The following is a 25540-nucleotide window of genomic DNA, read 5'->3' as shown; positions in this document are numbered from 1 at the left end:
AAATTCACCTTTGCTGTGGGTCACATTGGGCTATGCTCTGAGCCTCTTAGGGACAGAAATGAGTTCACTCCTTCTGACTCTTGGAGGTACTTTGAAAATATTTGAAAGGCACTTCAGCAAGCTGCCTTTGTATGTAATGCCCTTCTCTGGGCTAGCTCTGTGAAACAAGCATGCTTGTGTATGAAGCTGGTCTGTTATTTCTGGGTAGAATAGATGTCTCCTATTTCTGCTCTTGACTGGAATTCCCTTTTGCACGTTTATCTATGTGGGCATATGTTGGTTTGCCAAGAGAAGTTTGGCTTATTGAAGTCCCACCATAAATATATGTATTTATGAAATACTTTGGGATGAGGGTTTTTTTTGCTTTGTTTTGTTTGTGTGTTTTGCCGCGTGGCTTGTGTAATCTTAGCTCCGGGACCGGGGATTGAACCTGGGCCATGGCAGAGTGAAAGCACAGTAGTCCTAACCACGGGACCACCAGGGAATTCCCGGGATGAGGGTTTCCTTGTCAATTTCATTGTGTAGCTTAGGCGTCTGTGAAGTGAAAGGAAAGCAACTGAAACTCTCTTTTTCCTTGCCCAGTTGTGCCCCACGGGATGCTAGCACACTGAGGGCAGGGGTGAGGGGCCCTGGAGATGTGTGGTGAGGGGCTGCTGGAGGGGGGCTGTCTTCGAGCTTTGCCAGCCCAGTGCGTTCTTCTCCCCTATAGACATACAACCACCGCTGGAGGAGAATATTCCACAAGAGAACACAGAAGTTCTTATAATGCAGATTCCTGAAGAGCCCAGCCACTTGGATCAGCCTGTGACCAGTGACATGGGTACATCAGAAGTGTCCCAGGAGCCAAATACTGAGACAGCTGGAGACCCAGGTAAAGCTTGCTAATTTTTCTCTACAAACTAGAAGCCTATCCTAAAGAAGCCCTCCTAGGAGATTTGTTGCTAAAGGTAGGAAATAGAGGGGAGAATAACACAGGTGTGAATGCATTAAAAGTAGGAAATCCCAGAACTAACAGAGAAAAGCAGGAGTCAAGACAGATGGAGATCAATCATAGGAAGCAGGTCAGAGACCATAACTAACCTACCAACCAGTGCTTGGCTAGCATTAGCTTATGCAAGTAACTTAAATCTAAAATACTATTCTTAAAAAACCTTATGCTCAAAAACAGTAGTTTGCTGCCAGACCAACAGCGGCAGAAACTCTGGGGGTGGAGACAGGCAATCTGCTTAACAAGCCCTCCAGGGAATTCTGATCTGTTACAAGTTAAAGTTTGAGAACCACTGCTCTGAAACTCACAAATTCTGTCTTCCCTCCATCCACCCCTCCCCTCCCCTCCAATAGAGTACACTGTAGCTTAGTTCTTTTGTTAATTTACTACCTGGACATAGAAGTTTCTTTTAAAACAGTGAGGGGATATTTATGTCTAGGTATCCTCATACTATAAGATGAGAGGAAACAGTACAGAATTTTTGCAGTACATAATGGCCCAGTGTAGATGGACCCCTGTGAACAGTACTTAATCACTGAGCACAGTAAACATCCAGTGGGAGAGCAACTCATTTCATCTGGATTGAGAAAGTTGTTTTAAAAATAAAGTTTTAAAGAGTGCAACCCAAGTAATACTATCAACAGCTTTCTAATTTTTGTGTAGCTCACTCATTTTACCAATAAGTCATGACAGCTGATTGTGTTATTTTTGTCTATCCAATATGGCAATATGAATCATTACCATTTTACGTTTTTAGAGGCCATGGTCTCTAACCATAGGTAAAGCATTACCCTGTGATACCACAGGCCTGGCAGCACTGGGCTGCCCCCCTGACTTACCCCCCTTTAAAATATAGGAGAGGTCACAGCAGGAAGAGGAATTCAGCAAATTTGAGAAGAAATGGCATGTTAGAGGTCTCCTAGGTTCCAGAGGATGTTGCATTCATGTATAATACTCTCCACTTCTAAACACTTGTAACTCAAAAAGGTTCTGCTTGTTGAGAATGAGTCATATACCAATAAGACTTATTACTCTCTTGCTTAAAAACATTCAGGGTTAGGAAAGATTTTGCTTGCAGAACTAAAAACAGAGGTTTTGCCTTGTCCTTTAAGTTCCAGCACAAAATGGCATCAACTACCTTTAGAGGCAGATCTTCCCAAATGGTCCTTCATGCATCTCAGGTGTTGAGGTGCTGACCTGATTGGGAAAACCTCACCAGTGGTCAGATTCATAGGTCAATAGCGATGGAATCTCAGGGCTGGAAGAGATCTGAGTGGCAACTAGTCCAACTTCTCACTAATTGCTTCTCGGACTCCTAGCTGTTCATAAGAAGCACCCCAGACCCAAATAACTCATCCTGAAATCTCCTCCCTACCACCCCCTCATGTGGAGATCCTTTCAGGAACAGCTGGAATTCGACCTTTTTCACAGCGCTACACGCCAGGCCCCTACCTTGTAAGCAGTTCCCTTTCATCTCTCTTGGTGTTTACCATATTCCCTTTTGTGTAGCTGTCATTCATCCATTGCAGTAAGCAGTTACTGAGTGCCTGCCAGGTGCCAGATGCTGGTGCTGAGTATGGGTGCAAGTCTGCAAACTAACACTCTTTTTTTTTATTTTCAGTTTTGTTTATTTACATATTCTCTCACATAAAAGGAAACAGAAATCCATCAGTTTTTAACCAACTCAGAACTACAGTTTTTCAGATTTAAAAAAGATCATCCATTTGGATAGATTTACTAACACTCTTTTCTTACTCATTGTTTGCCTGAAGTTTCTAATACAGTGCTTCACCAGCACTAAATAAATGTTTGTTAAATGTGACAGTGTGTATATGGGAAAAGCATAAAATTCTGGTTTTCTCAATCCCCATGAGTCTGTATTGTTCAGATAGCAGTTGCATTGCCAGGGATGTGATGGAGGGACTGCTGGTGGGTAGAGTGGGTTGGAGGTGATGTTCACTTTATAATTGAGGATGTGATGGCTCTAATGGGGGTCCGGAAATTTTTTTATATAACTGTCTTCAGGAGAAGCACATATCCAGGCAGAGTGACTGATATTGAGTGGGCACTCAATAAATATTTTAAATGAAGAGAAACAAATCTTATTCTGAAGCATAAATAAAGTATTAGCTTTCTCCCTCAATTTTAGGGATAATTACAACAGAAGTCACTCCTATCGATGCTGTTGATGCAGAAAAGCAACTAGAAACAAACGCTGAAGAACCATCACGTGTCACACCTTTGGAAAATGCAATTCTTTTCATATACTCATTCGTGTTTTATTTAACTAAGACGGTAAGTCTGACATACAATTTCTTCAAATAGAATGTTGATCATTGCAGTTTTCAAGTTGATTTTAAGCATGAGATGAAGAACTTAAAATGTCTTTATGAAAATTACTCCTGAGCCTTTGAAGGTAGCCTCTGAAACAAGCCGCAGGTGTGTGATGTTGGTTGGTGGGTTCTTAGCTCAGTTCAGCACTTGAGAAGGATGTGCTGCCTGCCAGCACTAGACGTGTGCACACCTGTAAAACGCGGTTCTTCCCTCGAGGACCTTTCAGTCTAGCAAGGCGATAAGGACACTGACTTGAAACACTGTATGATATGGGAAGGAAGAGAAGTATTTACCTGATGGTGGAATAATATGTTGAATAAATTAATTCACTGAGGTGGGAGGACGGTCAGAGAAGGTCAGAAGTTAGCCGAGACATGTTTTGAGCAGGGTTGAAGGACCCGTGTGAGTTTGATTTGTAGTTTGTTGTTGAATAGGACTGGGGGAGATGCAGTCACACGGAAGAAGGCATGTTTGAAGAGTTGGGACATGAAGAAAAGGTTACTTGGGGAAGCCAGGGAAGCGTTAGTTGGTGTTATCCAAGTATAGAGTTAGAGGGTCGTGGTCTTTTGGAGGGAGATGGGCACACATAAAGGAAGTTGTGTGTCATGATAAGTGATGTTAGGGATGGAGATCCTTTGAAGGCTTTAAGGAGGAAAGAAGTATGGTCATATTTGTTCTTAGAGTCACTTATGGCAGAATATTTATTCAGATTTATCTGTCTGAGTCCTGATCCAAATGAGACATTTAATCTGTCCAGAAGCTTAAGCTTTTTAGGACTTAGCGCCCCCTTGTGGTATTTGTTGAAATTCCACGTTCTTCTTGGTAAATATGGGAATGAGCAAGCTTTCCGAATTTGGAGACAAAGATGCCCTTGGAGCTATAGAGAAAGTATTGTCTCCAACAAAAATATTTTTCCTTTAGGTTCTGTTATTTCAAGACTTTTGTAGGAAAAGGGGTTATTTTTTGTTATTTCAAACGCAGTGAGGATGGTCCGGTTTCAAATCCCAGGTTTGTCATTTAGAAGCCTGGGCAAATTACTAAGTTTGACCCTCAGCTTCCTCATCTTTAAAATGCAGACAATGCCTACTCCAGTTGTTGTAAGAATTAAATGAATTGATAATGTCAAGTGTCTCGTGTAGTGCCTGGCATTTTATAGGATCTCATCCCCTGCCTACTTCTCATTTGGATGGTCAGAGTGCAGTGTAAAGACATTGAATACCTGGGGAATTCAGGAGAAAGGCCACCAGGATGGGAAAGATGGAGGAAAAAACCAAACCATTTTTCAGTTTTCTCCATGGTTGTGGTAGTGGAAGCCACCCCGGTGATGGTGTGCATGACTTGTGCAGTTAGAATAATGAAATTTTCAGTGATTAAGGCAGTCTTAGAATTGAAATTTGGCTATCAGCATGAATCATCATCACCTCTAAAATTTAACGGCCTCCAAATGTGGGAGGAATTCTTCATTCATTTTATTTGTGGATATGCACAGAGCCCTGTTCTAGTCCTGGGCTGGGGGACACAGATGTGGTAGAGGATACAGTCTCTGCTTGAGGGATGGTGGGAGAAGACGCAGACATGAATAGCAAGAGAAAAGGGCGCATGTTACAGACTAACAGTGATTTGAAAGGTATTGTCAAGAAAGTATTTTGATGGCCCAGTATGTACAGAGTATTGTGCTAGGAATAAAAGAGTCTAAGAGGTATGAAGCATCATTCTGATTTCTGAAAGGCTTAAAAAGGGGTGTATCAAATCTATATGAAAATTGGAAAAATGGAAAACATGAAATCGCTTTCGTGAAGTATCAAATAAGTAGTATAGATAATTATTTGCTAGAGCTGGGGAATAATGGGGTACTGACTTGTTTGGAAAAACTGCACCGGAAGTCAGATGCATAGATCAATAGTTAATGGAATCTCAGGGCTTGGAGAGATCTGAGAGAACAATTAGTCCAACTTCTCACTAACTGCAGTAATTTCCTCTACTGCAGCCCTGACTAGTAGTTACGAGGTCTGGGCATCAAAAATTGCTAGTGTTATCAACCTACCTTATAAGGCTACACATTGATTGCTCTGTTGGCTAGTTCATTCTTATATTGACTCCAAATTTTCCTCCATATGATTTTTTTTCTCTTAGAATCTAATTCCTTTTCTATATAGTAATCTTTTAAATATTTGAAGTTATTGCTTTAATTTGTGGGGTTTTTATAGTGTTTTAGCATGGAAAAATTTCAAAATAGTACTAGTAAAAGAGAGAAGAGTAAAATGAACTCATGGGCCCATCACTCGGCTTAACGGTAATTCCTTAATATCACCCATTATTTGACACATTTCAAAATCCCCTCCCCTCCTTTTAAAATTGTTCTTACTTAATTTGGGATCTTGTTGAAGTCCAAACATTATAAGGGGTTGATATATGCCCTAAATCAACTTTAATCAGATATATATTACATATAACAAAGTGTACCCATTTTAGGAATATGGCTCAGTGAGTTTTAACAAATGTATACACCCGTGTAAAAACAACCATAAGCAAATACGGAACATTTCCTTCGTTTGAAAAAGTTCCCTTGCGTACCTTCCCAATATATCCCCCGAACTACCTGCTCCAGGCAACCACTGACAAAACTTTTTCTCATATAGATTAGCTTTTCCTGTTGTAGAATTACAATTATAAATGGATTTATAGTTAGGATTGAAATTGCCCAGTCACATGGTAAGTTTATTTTATCTTAGAAACTGCCAAACTGTTCTCAAGGATGACTGTACCATTTTATACTTCCACTAACAATTTCTAAAACTTCCAGTTGGTCACATATTTGCTAACACCTGGTATTATCAGTCTTAAATTGTAGACATTCTAGTGGGCGTGTCTTTGAGGTTTTAATTGTATTTCCTGATGCTTTATGATGTTGAGCGCTTTTTCATGTGGCCATACTTTTTTGTTGGTTTATGTGTGAAATAGCTCTTCAAATCTTTTGCCCCTCTTTATTATATTTATGTTTTTTTCAATTTAATTTTTATTGGAGTACAGTTGATTTACAATGTTGTTAGTTTCAGGTGTACAGCAAAGTGAATCAGTTATACATATACATATATCCACTCTTTTTTAGATTCTTTTCCCATATAGGCCATTACAGAGTATTGTGTAGTGTTCCCTGTGCTATACAGTAGGTCCTTATTAGTTATCTATTTCATATATAGGAGTGTGTATATGTCAATCCCAGTCTTCCAATTTATCCCTCCCCCCTTCTTACCCCCTGGTAACCATAAGTTTGTTTTCTACATCTTTAACTCTATCTTTAGATAAGTTCATTTGTACCCTTTTTTTAGATTCCACATATAAGTGATATCATATATCTCTGAATGACTTACTTCACTCAGTATGACAATCTCTAGGTCCATTCATATTGCTGCAAATGGCATTATTTTGTTGCCCTCCTTTAAACTAGGGTTTTTTCTTTCTAAATATTAAGGTCTAAGAGTTCTTTATATTCATATAGTTTAGATACAACTCCTTTGTCAGTACATATTGCAAATAATTTCTTCCAGACTCTGGCTTGGTCTTTCAATCTCTTAACATTGCCTTTTAAAGAGCAAATTTTTAACTTTGATGAGCACCATTTTATTAATGTTTACTTTTATGTAAAGTGGTTTTTACTTCCTGCCTAAGGAATCTTGGGCATTTCCAACGACGTGAATATTTTCTCATGTTTTCTTCTAGAAGTTTTATAGTTATTCCTTTCATGATTAAGTCTATGTCCCATTTTGAGTTAATTTTTGTGAATGATGTGAGGTAAAGGTCAGGTTTCATTTTCTCCCCCCCCAAATGGATATCCATTTGCTCCCATACCATTTCTTTCCCCTTCAAATTACTTGGCACCTTGAGGTGAAATCAGTTGACCATATATGCATGTCTCTTGCTGGACTTTATTCTGTTCCACTGATCTCTATTTCTGTCCTAAGACAATACCACACGCTTTTAATTACTACAGCTTTATAATAGGTATTGCAGTCAGGTAGTTCTTTTGCAAAATTGTTTTGGCTACCACATTTCCATGTACATTTTAGAATCAACTTATCCGTTTCTACAAAAAAGCTTGCTGAGAGTTTGATTGTAATTATATTGAATCTATAGATGAGTTTGGGAAGAACTGATATCAACAAATATTAAGGCTTCTAATTAAGTTCATCTCTACATTCATTTAGATCTTCAATTTCTCTAAACAATGATTTGTAGTTTTCACTGTACAAGTTTCATGTGTATTTTGTTTATGTATGCCATGTATTTCATGGTTTTTGATGTTGTAAATGGTATCTTTTTTACGTTTTGTTTACAATTACTTTTTTTGCTGATGTGTAGAAATACAGTTGACTTTTGTATGTTGACCTTATACCGTACTAAATTTACTTATTATTTACTTATTATCTTAGTACTTATTTACTAAATTATCTATTATTTCTAGAGGGAGTTGTAGATTTCATAGGATTCTCTGTGTAGATGATCATGTCATCTGTGAATAAACACACCTCTTTAAAAAGTCAGATTAATTAAAGCCTAATTTACATCTTGCAAAATTCACCCTTTCTGTGTACAGTTCTATGAGTTTTCACATTATTTTTTCAAAAAATTTTTGTGTCCCCTTTCTCTTGCCTCTGCTTCTAGGACTCTAACTATACATATGTTAGCTTACTTTATGTAGTTCCACAGGTCACTGAGGCTCTGTTCTTTTTTGTTGTTTTTTTTAGCCCTTTTATGTCTTTGCTTCAGTTTAAGTACTTCCTGTTGCTGTCTTCAAGTTCGTTGATCTTTTCTTTTGTGGAATCTAATCTGTTGTTAAGCCCATCAAGTGAACTTTTTATTCCTGATATTTTTTAGCTCTAAAAGTTCCACTTAGTCCTATTTTATATCTTCCATTTCTCTCCTTAGTATGGTCATTTAAAAAAAATTCTTAAATATATTTTATGATTCTCTTGAAGCCCTTTAAAGCTAATATTCTGTCATCTCTTGCAATTTCTTGGTCTGTTTTTACTTATCTCTTAGTTATGGGATACATTTTCCTGCTTTTTTCCATGTCTAAAGTTTTTTTTTTTTTGGTTGGTTTGTTTTTGTTTGTTTTTTGGATGCTAGTCACTGTGAATGTGAATGCTCTTGGATGCCTGGGTTTTGCTGGCTTCCTTTAAAAAGTATTGAAGTTTGTTTTGCTAAGCTGTTAAGTTACTTGATGATCAGCTTGATCCTTTCTAGTCTTATTTTTAAGATCTGTTAGGAGGTGTAGTATATGTATAGTCTTTACTCCAGGGCTAGTGTTTCTCTACTACGATGATGTTATTCTTCTGTAATGTACTAACTGCCTTGGGCATTCATTAACGTTAATTCATCCTGACTAGCTGAAATACAAATGTCTCCCAGCCCTGTGTTAACTGGGAATTGTTCAGCTTCCAGCCTCCTTATAGTTGTTCTTTTTGCCTGTAATTGTTCTTTGCTGATCCTCAAGGAATCTTGCTTACACAGGTGCTGCTCTGAGTTCAGCCCAAGACTGAAGGAGTCATCCTTGCAGATTTCTGGAACTCTTTCTTTGTAGTTCTCATCTTTCTGGTAACTTTCCCTGCATATTTCAGGCACCTCAGTCTCCCTGAGCTCTCATCTCTGCCTCCTAGTGAGACTGGTGTACTCTGCTTTGGTTCTCCCTGCCTGTACTGAGGTCTAGAAAGTGCCTCTAGGCAGAAAGCTGGGTGATCACAGGGCTCACCTCATTTGTTTCCCTTCTCTCAGGAGTCACAATTGTGTGCTGCCTAGTGTTCTGTTTCTGAAAAACTGGTTTTTTTCATATATTTTGTCCAGTTTTCTAGTTATTTACAGTGGGAGGGCAAGTATCAGATTAGTTACTCTGTCTATAGATGTCTCTTTTTTGTTTGTTGCAATGTATTCATTGAAGAAACAGGTTTGGCTGCTAGGGGGTATCGTAGTGTGGATTTTGCTAACTGCATTCCTCTAGTACAATTGAACATTTTCCCTGTTCTTTATATTTCTTGGGAATTGGTTGGTCAGATTGGTAGTCAGATTCAGTTTCAATTTTGTTTGGCAAGAATACGTAATAGAAGATGTATACTTCTATCAGAAGGCAGCTAATGTCTAGATTTCCCTCTTTTTTTGATGTTACTAGTCATTGGTGACACTGACTAAATCTGTATCATAGGCTGCAGAATGGTAATTGACTATATTATTCCTACTTCATGTAAAGGCTGGGATACTTCTACAAAGAGAAATTTACAATCAACTATGCTTTACACTGAGATTTGGTGTGTATAGTTAAGGCAGTATAAATATTTGATTCTTTCTGTTTAAATAGTTTTCAAAATAATGAGTTGTCTTCCCAGCATTATCCAGAGATTCCCAGAGGCTTTTGTGTGTCTCTTCTAATTCTTTTTTAAGAATCATTATGATGTCATGAATTTGAAAATATTTAGTGTGTCACAATCCACTGTAGTTATTATTCTTATCAGTGCTCAATTTCTCCCATTGTTGGTCAGTGGGAGCCTCTTCAGCTTGGCTCCTGGGCCCTTTTGACACCACCTCATGGTCACTGATACCTTTCTTGCTTTCTAGTGTAACTAGATGTTCCAAGCTCATTTTGTACATTTTCTGCCGAGATCTCGAAGGAGCTATTTCTCTAAAGAGCCCTGGTTCCTTTTAGTGGGAAATGGTATTTAGAGGCAACATTCTGGGTACTAAGATTGCTTATTGCTTTTGAGTTGGCCAACAGGTCTAGGCCTTTTTTAGAGGACAAAGCTAGGAAATATGTGGGGATTTTCTTATGTGAATATTCATCATGATGCCACGTGGATGCTCCCAATCAGAATTAAGGATGCTAGTGGAATGTAAGCTAACCACATCTATCTGACATTGTATTTTCTTTCTCCAATGTTGGAAATCTCAGTTTTTACTGACATCAACATAATTATTTACCTTATTTTACAATATTCACATAACAGTATTAAAAATACCAATATCAACACTGCCACCAGTGATACATGATTGAAAATATTGCAAGGATGTTTTGCAATTCTTTTTGTCTTTAACCTATACCCCACTAGGGTATGCCTGAAATAATTCCTTAATGTTGTTCTCCCACCAGCTTGATACACAGTTAGGTTAATTGTTTCATATTTGCTTTCAATTTTTAGGGATTGTTTTTTAAGATTTTTTATTTTATAATTATCTAACATTTACAAGAGCCCAAGTCAATTTGTAAAACAAGGTCTATTCAGAGAAGTCTAACTTTTGTCCTAGTTTCATCCAACCTGTTGATACCCTCCTCTGTAGGTATTTTAAAAATTAATTTCATTATCTACCCTACCATTAAAAAATAAGCAAATGATTTCTGCATCTAGCCAAGATAGATAGATTTTTAGGTACCAGCTTTACCCTCCTAACTGAAACAGCTAAAAAGAAAAACTCAGACAAAATACATGAAACAAGATTTTCAAGTCATCAGGTAACAAAGGACAGTAATTCCTGAAAGATAGGGAACAGATGCCATGAGGGCTACAATTGTTACATTTTATTGCCTTGAGAAAGTTCCCAGCCTGTGGCACAGAAAGGAGGAACCCTGAGTTAAGGGGATGGAGCTGAAAGTCCAGGGAAAGCAAAGCAGCTAGAATTCACAGCACGGAGTACCAAAAGGAGAGCACTACACAGAGAGGGAACCCTAGGGATATTTGAGAGGTCCGCTTTGAGTATTCATCAGAGTATTGATCAGCACATGAGTGTGACAAGACTATTCAAGGTCAGAGAAACACATCAGTGAGTAGAGGGAACAGTTGCTGACACAGGGCCAGGAACAGTACCTCCTGATTCTAGGGGAATTGGGTAGAGTTTCAGAAGGGTTTTGCCTCAGACTAAATGTTGCTCATGTCTTACATAACAAATCTTAAAAGCAAGACCCAAAAGAATCAGATTGTTTCCCAGTGATTTACCTGCATCCCAGGACAAAGCTTAAGAATATCTGTTGTATTAGCTAGGGTTCTCTAGAGAAACAGAACCAAGAGGATATACATATAGGAAGAGATTTATTACAAGGAATTGACTTACACAGAGATGGAGGCTGAGAAGTCCCACAGTATGCAGTCTGCAAGCTGGAGACCCCACAGAGCTGGTGTTGTAATCAGTCCAAAGTCCAACGGCCTGGGGAGCTGATGATGAGATTCTAGTCTAGGTCTGAGGGCCTGAGAACCAGGAGCACCAAGAATAGAAGACTGATGTTCCAGCTCAAGAAATCAGGGAAGAAGGGACAAATTCCTTCTTCTGCATTTTTTTCTATTCAGGCCCTCAGTGGATTGGGTGATGCCCACACTGGAGAGGGCAATGTACTTTACTGATTCCATCAATTCAAATGCTAATCTCATCTGGAAACACACACAGACATATCCCAAAATGACATTTAATCTGGGTACCCCATGATCAGCCAAACTGACATAAAAAATTCACCATCACATTTATTCATAATGTATGGCATCCAGTCAAAGATTACCAGGCATGCGAAGAGGCGAGAAAAGATGACTCATTATGAGGAGAAAAATCAGCTAATCAAAACCAATCAAGAACTGCCAGAGATGTTAGAATTAGGCAAGGATATTAAACAGTTATTATTACCATTTAAGTAGAGACATGAAAGATTTTTTTTAAAAAAAAGACCCAAATCAAACTTCTAAAGATGAAATGCCTGAGGTGATAAATATACTGGGTGGGATTAATACTAGACTAAACATTGTAGATGAAAAGATTAGTGAACTTGAAGATATAGTAATAGAAGCTATCCAGAGTGAAACATACAGTAGAAAAAAGACTCAAGAAAAATGAACAGGTCATCAGTGAGCTGTGGGGACACTTTCAAGCACTGTAATAAATGTATAACTGGAATCCCTGCAGGAAAGGATAGAAGAGGTGTCCAGAAAATTATTTGAAGAAATAATGGGTGAAAATTTTCCAAAATTTATGAAAACTATAGACCCACAGATCTAAGAAGTTCAATGAAACCCAAGTATAAGAAGCATGAAGAAAACTACACCAAGACATATCACAATCAAGTTGATCAAAATAAGTGATAAAGAGCAATCTTAAAAGCAGCTAGAGAAAAGAGATTTTAGGAAGTAAGATAAGGTTGACTTCAGGTTTCTTTTTGGAAAAAAGGAATGAGAAAATACAGTAGAATAATATCTTTTAATATACTTCAAGGACTTCCCTGGTGGCGCAGTGGTTAAGAATCCGCCTGCCAATTCAGGGGACACGGGTTCCATCCCTGGTCTGGGAAGAGCCCACATGCCGCGGAGCAACTAAGCCCATGTGCCACAACTACTGAGCCTGTGCTCTAGAGCCCGCGAGCCACAAGTACTGAGCCCGCGTGCCTAGAGCCTGTGCTCCGCAACAAAGAGAAACCACTGCAATGAGAAGCCCGTGCACGGCAACAAAGAGTAGCCCCTGCTTGCCACAACTGGAGAAAGCCCATGCACAGCAACAAAGACCCAACACAGCCAAAAAATTAATTAATTAAAAAAATATATATATACTTCAAGAGCAATATTGTTAATCTCCAATATCATACCCAGCAAAATAATTTTCAAAAACAAAGATTAAATGAAGATTTTTTTTTTCCAACATACAAGAGCTGAAAGAATTCACCAGCACATCTGCACCATAAGAAATGTTAAAGGAAGACCTTTAGGCATAAGGAAAACGACAACAGATGGAAATAATGGAGCTACACAAAGGAGTGAAGAATGCAGAAATGGTAGCCATATGGGTAAATATATAAAACCATTATCTCATTATTTAAATATCTTTAAAAGTTAATTTACTGTTTAAAGAAAAATATTATTAATGTACTTTGGGGTTTAGAAAATATGTAAAAATAAAACGTATGACAACAATAGTTTAAAGGTCAGGAGAGGGAGAAGTGGTAATAACTCTTGTAAAATTCTTATTGCATATATGAAGTAGTATAGTATCACTTGAAGGTAGACTGATAAGTTAAGGATGTATAGTATAAACTCTGAAGTAACCACTAGAATAACAAAACAAGGAATTATAGCTAATAAACCAACAAAGGAGATAAAATAGAATCATTAAAAGGCTTGATTCAAAAGAAGGCAGAATCAGGGAAAAAGGGAACAAAGAACAAATGGGACAAATAGAAAAAAAAAAAAAAGATGCTAGGCTTAAACTTAATCATATCAAGCCACAGACTAGGAAGGAATCATTGCAAAGCATATATCTCATAAAGGACTTATATCCCAAATATATAAAGAACTCTCAAAACTCATTAATAAGAAAACTGATAACCCAGTAAAATAACAGCACCAAAGAAGATATGTGATGTGGACAGCAAATAAGCACAGTAAAAAAAAAAAAAAGCTCAACATCATTAATTATGAGGGAAATGCAAATTTAAACCACCCTGAGTTATCACTGCACACAATAGAATGACTAAAATTAAAAAGACCAAGTGTTGGAGAAGATGTGGAGGAACTGGAAATATACACTGCTGGTGGGGATATTAAAATGGTACAACCACCTTGGAAAACATTTTGTCAGTTTCTTAAAAAGGTGGACATATGCCTGTCAGATGATCCAGCCGTCCCTCTGCTAAGCATTTACCCCAAAGAAAGATAAGTTATACATCCATAGAAGGCCTTGTATGTCAATCTTCATTGCAGCTCAATTTGTAAAAGTCAAAAACTGGAAAAAACCCAAATGTCTATCAGCAGGTGAGTAAGTAAATAAATTGTGGTTTATCCCTACAATGAAACACTATTCAGCAGTAAAAACTAATGACCTATTGATACATGCAGCAACATGAATGAATCTCAATTTATACTGAGTGAGAGAAGCCAGAGAAAATAGAATACACAGTGAATTATTCCATATATATAAACCTTTAGGAAATGCAGACTAATCCATTAGGACAGAAATTCTGTGACAGGTGGTGGGAGGTAGGGTTACCAAGGAGATGAGACTTCTGGAGGTGAAGGATATGTTCATTATCTTGAATGTGATGATGGGTTCACAGATGCACTCATCTTATCCAGATGTGCACTTTAAATATGTGCAGTTTACTGCATGTCAGTTTTACCTCAAAGCTGTAAAAAAAATAATTTCTCCTTTTATTTTTTTAGATAAAAATAGACTTTTCTCCACCCCCTTTTAAAAAGATATGTATATTCTGGACATCATACTCTAGCAGTATATAGAATTATTTGATTTCTTTTTTCCAGTTTCGTAGTACAGTTGACTCTTGAACAATACGAGTTTGAATTCTTTGGATCCCTAATTATACGTGGATTGTTTTCACTAAATGCATACTACAGTATTACACAATCTGCAGTTGGTTGAATCCTCAGATGCAGAAGGATACCAAGGAAACTCGCATAAGGAGGGCCCACTGACTATAAATTGTATGGGGATTTTTGACTACTCAGTGGGTTTGTACCCCTAACCTCTGCGTCATTCAGTGGTCAACTGTATATACTGTAGTGTATTCAACAACTCCTCTGTCGATGGACAGTTTGGTTATTTCCAGTCTTTTGTTATTATGAGTAATGCTGGAATAACACGGTTTTGTGCATATATCTTTCCAACATTTGTTGTTATAGTTCTAGTATCTTTGAGATAGAACTTTAGAAGTTGGATTGTTGCATCAGTAGGTAATTACACAGGTAATTTTGGGAGACGTTGCCAGATTACTGTTCATAGGGGTTGTTATCATTTTGTATAATGATCAGCAATGCATAAGAGTACCCATTTCCTCTGCATTCTCTCACTAAGAGAATATGTTGTCAGATATTTGGATCTTGCCAATATAAGTGAGAAATGGTATCTCAGTGTGGCTTTAATTTGTATTTCTTTCATTATGAGTGAGACAGAGCATGGTTCCCTGTTTGTGAGCTATTCCTACTTCTTTTCCTGAGGACTATCTATTCATTTTTTCAGCTCATTTTACTATAGGTTTGCTGGCCATTTTCTCTATTTGTAAAGTTCTTTATATTTTAGGAATAACCCTTTGTAATATGTTACAAATATTTTTTCCGCAGGTTTTCATTGTCAGGCTTTGCTTATTTTGTATTTTTGTGTCCACGGGCTGGACACTTTTTTTTTTTTTCTCCGAGTAATCAAGGTTACAAATCTTTTCCCTTGGATTTTGAGACCTAATTAGGAAGGTTTTGCTCGCTTATAATACATCCATATTTTTTTTGTAGTAGTTCTCATTTTTTACATTCAGGTTTCTGACCCATTTGGCATGTATTCTTGTGAATAGTGAGAAAAAGATCGAATTTTTATTATTTTCCATTTGGTTATCCAGTTAGGCCAACACCACCTTATTAAAAAGTCTGTTTTCCCCCCAACTGACTCCTACTGTATGCTGAGTTGCCAACGCAGTTGGGCCTATTTCTAGATTTTCTGTTCTGTTCCATGGTCTGTCTGTCTGTATTATTGGGCCAGTACCAGACTGTTTTAATTACAGAGACTGCTTCAACCGCCTGCCTACCTTCCACCCATGCCATGCCCTTCTTTTTCAGGCTTTTCCTGCTTGATTGTTCTAATGAATTGGCTTTATATTCAACTCACAGACATACCTTTAAAGATCTGCAAACATCGTTTTCCCCCCAGGTTAAATATCCTTAGTTTCTTCCACCTTCAGAACGCAATTTCCAGACTCTTCCTTGCCCTTTTCCACAAGTCCTATAAACCTAAAATGCGGGACCCAGAACTGACCTCATTGGCATAGGTGTGGTAATGACAAGATTCCCTAGAATTACACTTTTTAAAGGGGCATCGGCACGAATGTGGGACAGTGTGGACATCTGGAGTCCAGGAAGGGCAAAAGCAAGCAGGACTGGAGCGGGCCGGGAGGGAACCTGGCCCAGGAGACGGCGGCCGAGGCAGGGGGTGGTCCATCAGAGGGAGCGGGAGCGGCTTATCTCCTGTCTGGGCATTTTAGGGCAGGTGCCCGGCGTCTCAGCACCTGGTGACAAAAGGAGCCAGCTCTGGGCAGGAGTTAAGTGGCTGGCCTTTCTCCTTTCCCCCAGCCCCCGCCCACTCTCCTCCTTCTCGAAGCTCCCGGGCCCATGGAACAGCGCTTTCTCTCCCCGTTCCTGCCGCAGGTGAGCCCCTTCATCTTCGCCTTGTTACTTGGTTTCTTCCGCGGAGGTCTCTTCGCTCTGCTCCCCCGCCCCGCTCGACCGTTGGTTTCTTCCGCTACGGCCCCGCCTACGGCGAGCCCGGCCTCCGTAGACTCGTGTACTTCCGCCCGGGGCCGTGTCTGATGACGTGTTTTACAGGAGGAGTAGGGCGAAAGTGCAAGCGGCCGGGGCAGGCGAAGTTCAGTCCCAGGTTCCGCCCCCTGAGCCGGGTCCTTTCCGAAGGAGGAAACGGTGACACAGAGGGGGTCCGGTGCCATCCCTCGGGGAAGCGTCGCCTCCGCTCCGCTGTCCCGTCACGATGGACTCAGTTCCTGCCACTGTGCCTTCTGTCACCTCTTCCCCGGGGGACCCGGAGCTTCTGGGACCCCTGTCGGTGCTCTACGCAGCCCTCATCGGCAGGCTTCTGGAGGTGACGGGCCCCCGCCCCCAGCTCTGGCAGGAGGGTGGACGAGTTCTGAGCGGACGGGTACACTGACTGACGGGGCGAAGCGGCGACAGAGTGTGTCAGGCCCGAGGCGGGCAGGACGTTTCGGTGCTGTTTAAGGAGATGGTGGGAGTGTATTTGAGAAGGTTTTGTCGCGTGTTCATTTTTTAATTGAGTACTTATGATGTGCCAGGCACTGTTACTTTCTGGTACACAGTCGTGATCAAAGCAAGCGAGCATCATCACGTCCCTACGGCTGCTTTTCACGTTATCCTCCGCACCTTTGAGGGATGGGGCTAATATGATAGTTAACTGCTACAGGGCCGTGAAAACCGTGTAGAAGCAGACAGGAGTTTAATGCGCCGTCTTTGAGGAAACATTTAAAATGAAAACATTGAGTTTGTAGAAGACAGTTGAAGTCAGAGCAGTCTATCTAAACCAGTTAGTTATCAGGAAGTGTTTGAAGTTTCTCTGCGTTTGTCTGTCTGTGAATAGAAAACAATTAAGATTTCAAATCTTAGAGGAAAAGCTGATTATTTGCGTTGTTCATTATCACTTCGGTTTTATTTGCAGCCATAAAAGATTCTATAGTATGTTTCAACTTTATGTTTTATGTGGCTTCTTGAGTCATAAAAACCAGCTAAGAGAAAAGTATGATCCAGAGGGATTCGAGCCATGTGTTGGACAACATGATGTGTAGGGCTTATTGCAAAATGGAAATATATGCTCAATGTAAAGAGAGATTCATAATGTTTAAAAATACGTCAAGCCAAACAAGAAATAGGAAGCTGCCAGTATCCTCTTTTTATTGAAGCAGTGGAAACTATTGAAGAACTTTGAGGGGATAGCTATGTAATGGAGTTTGAATTAGATTTCTGCGGATGATTCTCTGTGACTGCTTTATTGTAAATTTCTTTCAGGTTTCCCACAATTTCTAATATCTCTATTTCAGCTAGTTGCTACATTGCCTGATGATGTTCAGCCTGGGCCTGATTTTTATGGACTGCCCTGGAAGCCTGTACTCACCACTGCCTTCTTAGGAATTGTTTCACTTGCCATTTTCTTCTGGAGAACTGTCCTTGCTGTGAGTAAATAAAATTAACATATACTTTTAGACTCATAAATACAGGACTGTTTTATAATCACTTGCCCTTTTGTTTTTTTTTTTAGTTACTAAGCTGAACACAAATTAATATTTATAATCCAAGCTAACAGTGTAGTCTTCGTTGGTAAAGACATAGGTGAACAAGACAACATGTGTATAATCTCAACGGGAAAACTTCAGTTTATAAATCAGAAGCCTTAAAAATGTTTGTGTCCTTTTATATAGTATAATACCATATCTAATAGTCTATTCTAAAGAAGTAACCAATCATACATTAGAGATCTTGTACAGGGTGTTAAAAATGGAACCGTATTTATTAGAGTGAAAACTTCACAGAAACTAAATGATCCATCGTGGGGGGGGGGTTATTAAATTATTGTTCATCTATATAATGAGATATTAGGCAGCTCTTAAAATTTATTTATTCCAAAGACATTAGGGCACAGAAAATGCTCACAATTTAATGTTAAGTGGAAAAAAGCAGAAACCAAGACTTTAAAGTGTAGATAAACTGTGTATTATATAAATGCATATATACATACAGAAAAAATGCTGCACATGGTAAAAATATATATCAGGAGAAGAGGTAAATTTTCAGTCCTTTCCCTTATATATATCTGTTTCACAGATTTTTCTAATTTGATCATGTGCTGTTGTGTTCAGAAAACATCTTTTTATTTGGAAATACATATTATATAGTGTCCAAAGACACACTACTAAAATTTTTATTCCTTAGGGTCTTTTTCTGTGCATAATTTGTCTTTCATGCTTATATATATATGTATGTATTCTCATACAGATACATGCTTATGATTCTGTTTCGTGGTCATCTAACATAATTGAGGAAGAAGTCATTCTGTGTAAATGAGCTTTGCAGATGAAAAGCTTTCAGTTTCAGTTGAAGCTTAACAATTAAATGGCCAAAAGCATTGGATGAGTAGCATTCTAAACTTGAATATTCTGATTTCTTAATTTTATCAGACATATCATTGTTAATAAGCTTTCTCTCCTTGCACAAGTGATTGTAAAATCACTTAGAAAGAAGGGTCTTTTGCCTGGATTCTTGTGAAGACTCCTTAAACCTCATGGGGCTTTTCCTCAGATACAAGGAAAAAGAATAGAAAGGGTGAACAGAAGGGGAAACGGTGAAAACGTTTTCTGCTTCCCACTCGTGATTCTCCCATCTCAAAAACCCTGACATGGCTTAGATTTTTACAAGGTTATGTAGGCTTTATGTCCTAACTGCTGCCCTGCAGCCTCAACATTTGGGACCTTGGTCCCTACTCTCATTGCCTGCTTGTTGCATCTTCCTGCTTTCCCTCGCCTGTTGATTTGGGTGAAAGGAGGATAAAGGAAGCTTACTCCCTCATTAGCAAGGCTGTGACGTTAGAGAAATAGTTATTTATTTCTGTGTTGGAACTCTGAATGCAGTTTCCTGTAACAGCATCATTAAAAATGGTATTAGATACTGTAATAATATTGAGATCATGGATGATTTGTGGACTGATCTGAGCATCTCATCACCATTTATGACATTTGACAAGGGAAATAAGTTCTGGGTTACAAAGACATTTAGTAACACTTTTTAAAAAATTGAGTACTGCTTGGATTTTATTCTCCTGTAATTCGGTGCTGTCTTTAGGAGATGGTGTAGAAGATGTTACTTGTTATTTCTCTCATTGCTTGTGTATTTTCCTGTAGCAGTCTTCTTTTCCCTTTTAGATTTATGACTGCTATTTTTAGGGGGTTGGGAAAATCAGATGCTCCAGTCTGTTAGATTTCTAAATTCACCCAATAGCCAACTTTGATTAGGAATTCTAAGGTGTTTTCTGATGAAAGAGGCATATCTTAGTACAACAATCATGCCCTTAATTTTGTTTCCTCAGAGTCTTTTTCAGTTATCATTGTTTCTGGATCTCGTTCTGGCTATTTGGGGTTGTCAAATAAATGATTTGGATAAGTGAAGCATTAGTATATTTAATATGAAATCATTATTCCTTTTCACTTTTTTTAAATTGAGAAATAATTGACTAGTAACATTATATTAGTTTCAGGTGTACAAATAATAATTTGATATTTGTATATATTGCAAAATGATTGCCAGTAAGTCTAGTTATTAACATCCGTCACCAATACATAGTTACAAGATCTTTTTTCCCCTTTTCCCCCCTTTTAAGATCTGCTCTCTTAGCAACTTCCATATATATAATAATCCCTTTCCATTATGGAACTTAAGTGCTCATTTAATAAGATTGGTGCTCATTGAAAAGATACATGAACGTATCTTTTTTTAAAAAATTAATTAATTTATTTATTTTTGGCTGCGTTGGGTCTTCATTGCTGTGCGTGCGCTTTCTCTAGTTGTGGTGAGCGGGGGCTACTCTTCATTGCGGTGTGCGGGCTTCTCATTGTGGTGGCGTCTCTTGTTGCAGAGCATGGGCTCTAGCCGCCCGGCCTTCAGTAGTTGTGGCACGCAGGTTCAGTAGTTGTGGCTCGCGGGCTCTAGAGCGCAGGCTCAGTAGTTGTGGCGCATGGGCTTAGCTGCTCCATGGCATGTGAGATCTTCCCGGAGCAGGGATCAAACCTGTGTCCCCTGCATTGGCAGGCGGATTCTTAACCACTGCACCACCAGGGAAGTCCCTGTGAATGTATCTTTAGTTGCAGAAATAAAGTATTTACCTTCGTGCTTTTATCTATCAGAAACTATTAATGAAGTATCACTACCAATTGAATTTGAAATATTTTTTAGCCTGTTCTTATTTTTTAATCCTGTGGATCCTTATGCTGAACCAAACCATTATTAAATTTTCGTTCTGTTATGATTTGACTATTGTGTTAAGAACTATAATATTTCTATTAATAAGATGTCTTGACATCAAGTTTAACTTTATTTCTCTCTCTTTTAGGTAAAGAATAGAGTATATCAAGGTAAATATTCAGGCTTATTTTGTTATTTGTACTGTTCCCTCAGTATTGGTATTTGATATGAGTTTTGTGTAAGCTAAAAGTAGATATGGTGACTTCTGATCTCTGATTGACTTACTAACTCCTGAACATTTTACTAATCCTAGGTTGCTAGCTTAGATGACAGAGTAGATGGCGATGCTAGTAGATGAGATAGGAGTTGAGGTGGCAGCAGGGAGAAGAGGATTCGGCTTGGGCAGATTGACTTTGAATGTTGAACTAGTGCAATTTATTACCTGTGAACAGTGTTCCTGTGCTAATGGTTTATTCAGTACAGTAAATATGTATTTAAGTAGATAATTTGAGGAATAGAGATACGTCAATATGCTGGCATTTTCTGTTTCTGTTTACAAATGGCATATATTTGAAATGATCACATTTTCTGAGAAGAGCGGTGCTCATGAAGGGGAAAGACATTGAGCTAAAACATTTTACTGCATTTCCTGTTTTTGAAATAAGTTTAAATTGGAATCTCATTGAAGTAAGGGTTCATATTATGTTTTTCTTAAATTTTAATATTTTTACACCCTTAATGCTGTTAACTACAGTTTGCTTTTTAAAGGCATAATAGTTACGCTGAGTTCATTTCCCTCAGAGTGCCAGATAGCATGTCTTTGCTGCTAATGCATTGGGTAATTCAATTTTTGATGATTTTATGGATTTCCCCCCCTTTTTAGTCACTGAACAGCAAATTTCTGAGAAGTTGAAGAATATCATGAAAGAAAATGCAGAGCTTGTACAAACATTATCAAGTTATGAGCAGAAGGTATTAATTATTCTTTTAGTTTTTTCCCCCTGTGGTTCCAGCTCGAATTATTTCCTCCTGTCTTACAGTTCAGTTGTTATGGTGTTTTTAAGTCATATTTAAAAATTTTTTTTATCTCTTACAAACTATCCAAATGTGAAGCAATCATCATATGTGTAAAGTACTGCTTTCTTCTCTGAGGGATCTCCTATTTGGAGATAAGTTTTTTTTTTCTTTTGGCTGTGTGGCCTGACGTGTGGGTTCTTCCCTGACCAGGGATCGAACCTGTGCCCCCTGCAGTGGAAGTGCAGAGTCTTAACCACTGAACCACCGGGGAAGTCCTGGAGATAAGTTTTGGTAGCACTATAATTTATGTTTCTAAATTTTGAATGCTTTATTTTATTTAGATCAAGGAATCAAAGAAGCATGTTCAAGAAACCAAGAAACAAAACATGATTCTCTCTGACGAAGCAATTAGATTTAAGGTAAAAATCCCTTCTCTTTTTTGAGATTACATTCTAAAGACAAAAGAAAAATAATGAGTAATTATTATTAATACCTTTTTTTGTAGGATAAAATCAAGAATCTTGAAGAAACTAATGAAATTCTGGGTGACACAGCTAAAAGTTTGCGTGCTATGTTAGAATCTGAGAGAGAACAGAATGCGAAGAATCAGGACTTGGTGAGAGTTTTGCTGTTATGTGTTACTGTAAATTGGCTTTTGAACTATTTTGTAGGTTGGGTGAGATGAACTCTGCATTTTCCCGTGCTTTAACTAGAATAATATTGGGAGTCAGGGAAGTTGAACCTACTTCTATGCGTTTTCGTGGAATTTTAAATGCTAATACCCCAAGTTATTAATTTTACAGGCCTTGGAAGTATTTTTGTCCTCAGCCCTGGGTAATTTTCATATTGCTTGGCTCTGCCCTTTGAAACATGTAGAGCAAATAAGAAATAGTTGCCCCTTTGAGTGGTCTTAGTACTTTGTTTTGATTTGTTTTTGCATGGTTCTTTTCTAAAAATAAACTTTAAATGCTAAAACAGTTTTTTTTTTTTAATTTAATTAATTTATTTATTTATCTTTCGTTGAGTTGGGTCTTCGTTTCTGCGTGCGGGCTTTCTCTAGCTGCGGCGAGCGGGGGCTACCCTTCGTTGTGGTGCGCGGGCTTCTCAGTGCTGTGGCTTCTCCTGTTGCGGAGCATGGGCTCTAGGTGCACAGGCTTCTCATTGCTGTGGCTTCTCTTGTTGCGGAGCATGGGCTCTAGGTGCGCAGGCTTCAGTAGTTGTGGCGCACGGGCTTAGTTGCTCCGCAGCATGCAGGATCTTCCCGGACCAGGGCTCGAACCCGTGTCCCCTGCATTGGCAGGCGGATTCTTAACCACTGCGCCACCAGGGAAGTCCCTAGAACAGTTTTTGGATTACATAAAAGTTGGAAAGATAGTAGAGAGGGTTCCCATGTGTTGCACACCCAGTTAAGCTTGATCAGCTGGCTGAGGTAGTATTTGCCAGGTCTCTCTGCTATGAAGTTACCCTTTTTCCATCCCCTGCATATTGTGCTCTTTGGAGGGAAGTTACTGTGCACAACCCACAGTTACAGAGTGAGGAGTTATACTCCATCTCCTCGACACATTCCTTGATAAATTGTGGAATTCTGTATCTGAGATTTGGCTCTTCCCCCTCAAGTCCAGCCATTTTTAGTTTAGCAAGAGAATTTTTAAGTGACCTTGGGATTTTTTTCTCTACCACTAGGAAAAATCACTGATTTGAACTGGTTTACTTGAATTTTTTTTCATTTTCTTTCCTTTGACTTTCTTGTCTCGTCATGTACCACATTATTTCATAACTAGGAAAGTTGTGGATCGTATGAAATATTTATGTCTTCAGTATTTTCTTTCCTCATGTCTTTACGTTGTTGACTTTTCTCCTAGGCCAAGACTGGATCATCTGCTTTTACCTGATATCTAGGGGATGGCTTTGGGATGTGTTTTGTTAATGTTTCTTCTTTTTATCATATATCCCAGTGTTTCTACTGAAATGCTAATACATTTTTGTGTTCTTTTTCCCCATGGCAGATATCAGAAAACAAGAAATCTGTAGAGAAGTTAAAAGATGTTATTTCAATTAATGCCTCAGAATTTTCAGAGGTAAAGCTCTCTACACTTCCTGCAAGATATATTAATATGATGTCTTGGTATTTTGAGGAGCAAACATTTGATGTGTGCTAGAAAATGCAAAAGACAAAAACCGTATGTCTAATTGGGAAAGTAACTTTTTTTGTGTTTTTCTTTGGAATTATTGCACTAATAGGAGTGTTTTGCATTAGGTTCAGATTGCCCTTAATGAAGCTAAACTTAGTGAAGAGAAAGTGAAGTCTGAATGCCATCGGGTTCAAGAAGAAAATGCTAGACTTAAGAAGAAGAAAGAGCAGGTAACGGAAAGTTAATGTCATAGATTATGTAAACTAGAAAACCAAATATCATTACCTCTTGAATATCTTTTCTTGGATATGGTTTTTAAGGAAATGAAGTATGTATGCAGGATTCAATTTTTAGATATGCAGAGTTTAAACTGCGCTTCCCAAATTGAGTGCATGTGTACATTCTCCATCTGTTCTAGGTTTTCTGTTCTTTTGTACAATTCCTTGCAGCTATCAGAATGTTTAGTCTTTGTCTCATCCAGCACCAGCCAATTATTAACTTGAATAGCCTCAAGAGGGCGATGGACTTGCTTCTTAGACCAAAGAATTAGGTATTTATTACCCTCCTTTGAGCAGTTACTGTTTCTCTGACCAAGGGACGGTTACATGATCTGGAGTCTGGACTTGGTAGGCAGTGAGACGTGCCCTTCTGTTCCTACTGGAAGTGAATTATTTGAACTGGCTGCAATTTCCTGAAGGATGCAATGCACTAGATCAGTGTCCTTGACGGCTCTTAGGTTCTCACTGCAGTTCTGAGGGATGGAGTCACTCTCCCCTCTCCCTTAACCAAGGCCATAGTATAGTCCCTAATGACAAGCCAAGGAGAAGCATGGCTCCCTGCTTCCCTGGCTCATTTTTTGTGGTCTTGCTGTCTCCAGTGCAAAAGCCATAACGTTTAGAAATTCATGTGTTTTAACTTTCCAGTTGCAGCAAGAAATCAAAGACTGGAGTAAATCACATGCTGAGCTCAGTGAACAAATCAGATCATTTGAGAAGTCTCAGAAAGATTTGGAAGTAGCTCTCACTCACAAAGATGATAATATTAATGTGAGTTCATTCTCCTGAATACATGCTTAATTCTCATGAATTCTCATGAATCTGGGCAATTGAAATTGAGAGGCTCATTCTAATAAATATCCTTTTGCTTCTTTTCTAGGCTTTGACTAATTGCATTACACAGTTGAATCAGTTAGATTGTGAATCTGAATCTGAGGGTCAAAATAAAGGAGGAAATGAATCAGATGAATTAGCAAATGGAGAAGTGGGAGGTAAGATTGGTTTCAGGGAGGTTGGACCTCTTTTTGCCTTCTAGTCTGTAAGTACACTGATGCTTTTTTCAGCAGTCTGAATTTCCTCTTTAGGGTTAAAGCTATAGACGCCTGTCACTGAATTTGTACAGTTGGCCCTCCGAGTCCGTGGGTTCAAATCCGTGGATTCACCCAATTGCAGTTTAAAAATATTTGGAGAAAAAAAATTCCAGATAGTTCAAAAAAGCAAAACTTCAGTTTGCTACATGCCAGCAGCTGTTTACGTAACATTTACATTGTATAAGGTATTATAAGAAACTTAGAGATGAAGTATGTGGGA

The 25540-nt window shown here is 38.6% G+C and overlaps 1 protein-coding gene across 7 annotated transcripts in view; it reads left to right on the top strand.

The window, feature by feature from the left end:
- Nucleotides 1-25540, top strand: part of MIA3 (MIA SH3 domain ER export factor 3) — a 52952-nt gene that overhangs the window by 13465 nt on the left and 13947 nt on the right. For 4 of the 7 annotated variants that reach the window (XM_036852214.1, XM_036852232.1, XM_036852239.1 and 1 more), the window contains 11 exons: nucleotides 710-871; nucleotides 3138-3283; nucleotides 17895-18026; nucleotides 20954-20975; nucleotides 21689-21777; nucleotides 22164-22241; nucleotides 22328-22438; nucleotides 23829-23900; nucleotides 24080-24184; nucleotides 24878-25000; nucleotides 25110-25221. In XM_036852214.1, coding sequence (XP_036708109.1) covers nucleotides 710-871; nucleotides 3138-3283; nucleotides 17895-18026; nucleotides 20954-20975; nucleotides 21689-21777; nucleotides 22164-22241; nucleotides 22328-22438; nucleotides 23829-23900; nucleotides 24080-24184; nucleotides 24878-25000; nucleotides 25110-25221 — 1152 coding nt within the window. Of the gene's footprint in view, nucleotides 1-709; nucleotides 872-3137; nucleotides 3284-16638; nucleotides 16928-17894; nucleotides 18027-20953; nucleotides 20976-21688; nucleotides 21778-22163; nucleotides 22242-22327; nucleotides 22439-23828; nucleotides 23901-24079; nucleotides 24185-24877; nucleotides 25001-25109; nucleotides 25222-25540 lie in introns of those variants that run through there. The other 3 variants (XM_036852228.1, XM_036852246.1, XM_036852241.1) reach the window with 3 other exon arrangements.

The sequence above is a fragment of the Balaenoptera musculus genome, chromosome 1 (genome assembly GCF_009873245.2).
Source record: "Balaenoptera musculus isolate JJ_BM4_2016_0621 chromosome 1, mBalMus1.pri.v3, whole genome shotgun sequence".
Lineage (NCBI taxonomy): Eukaryota > Metazoa > Chordata > Mammalia > Artiodactyla > Balaenopteridae > Balaenoptera > Balaenoptera musculus.
The sequence above is the reverse complement of the archived record's forward strand: the minus strand, read 5'-3'. Positions and strand labels throughout refer to the sequence as shown.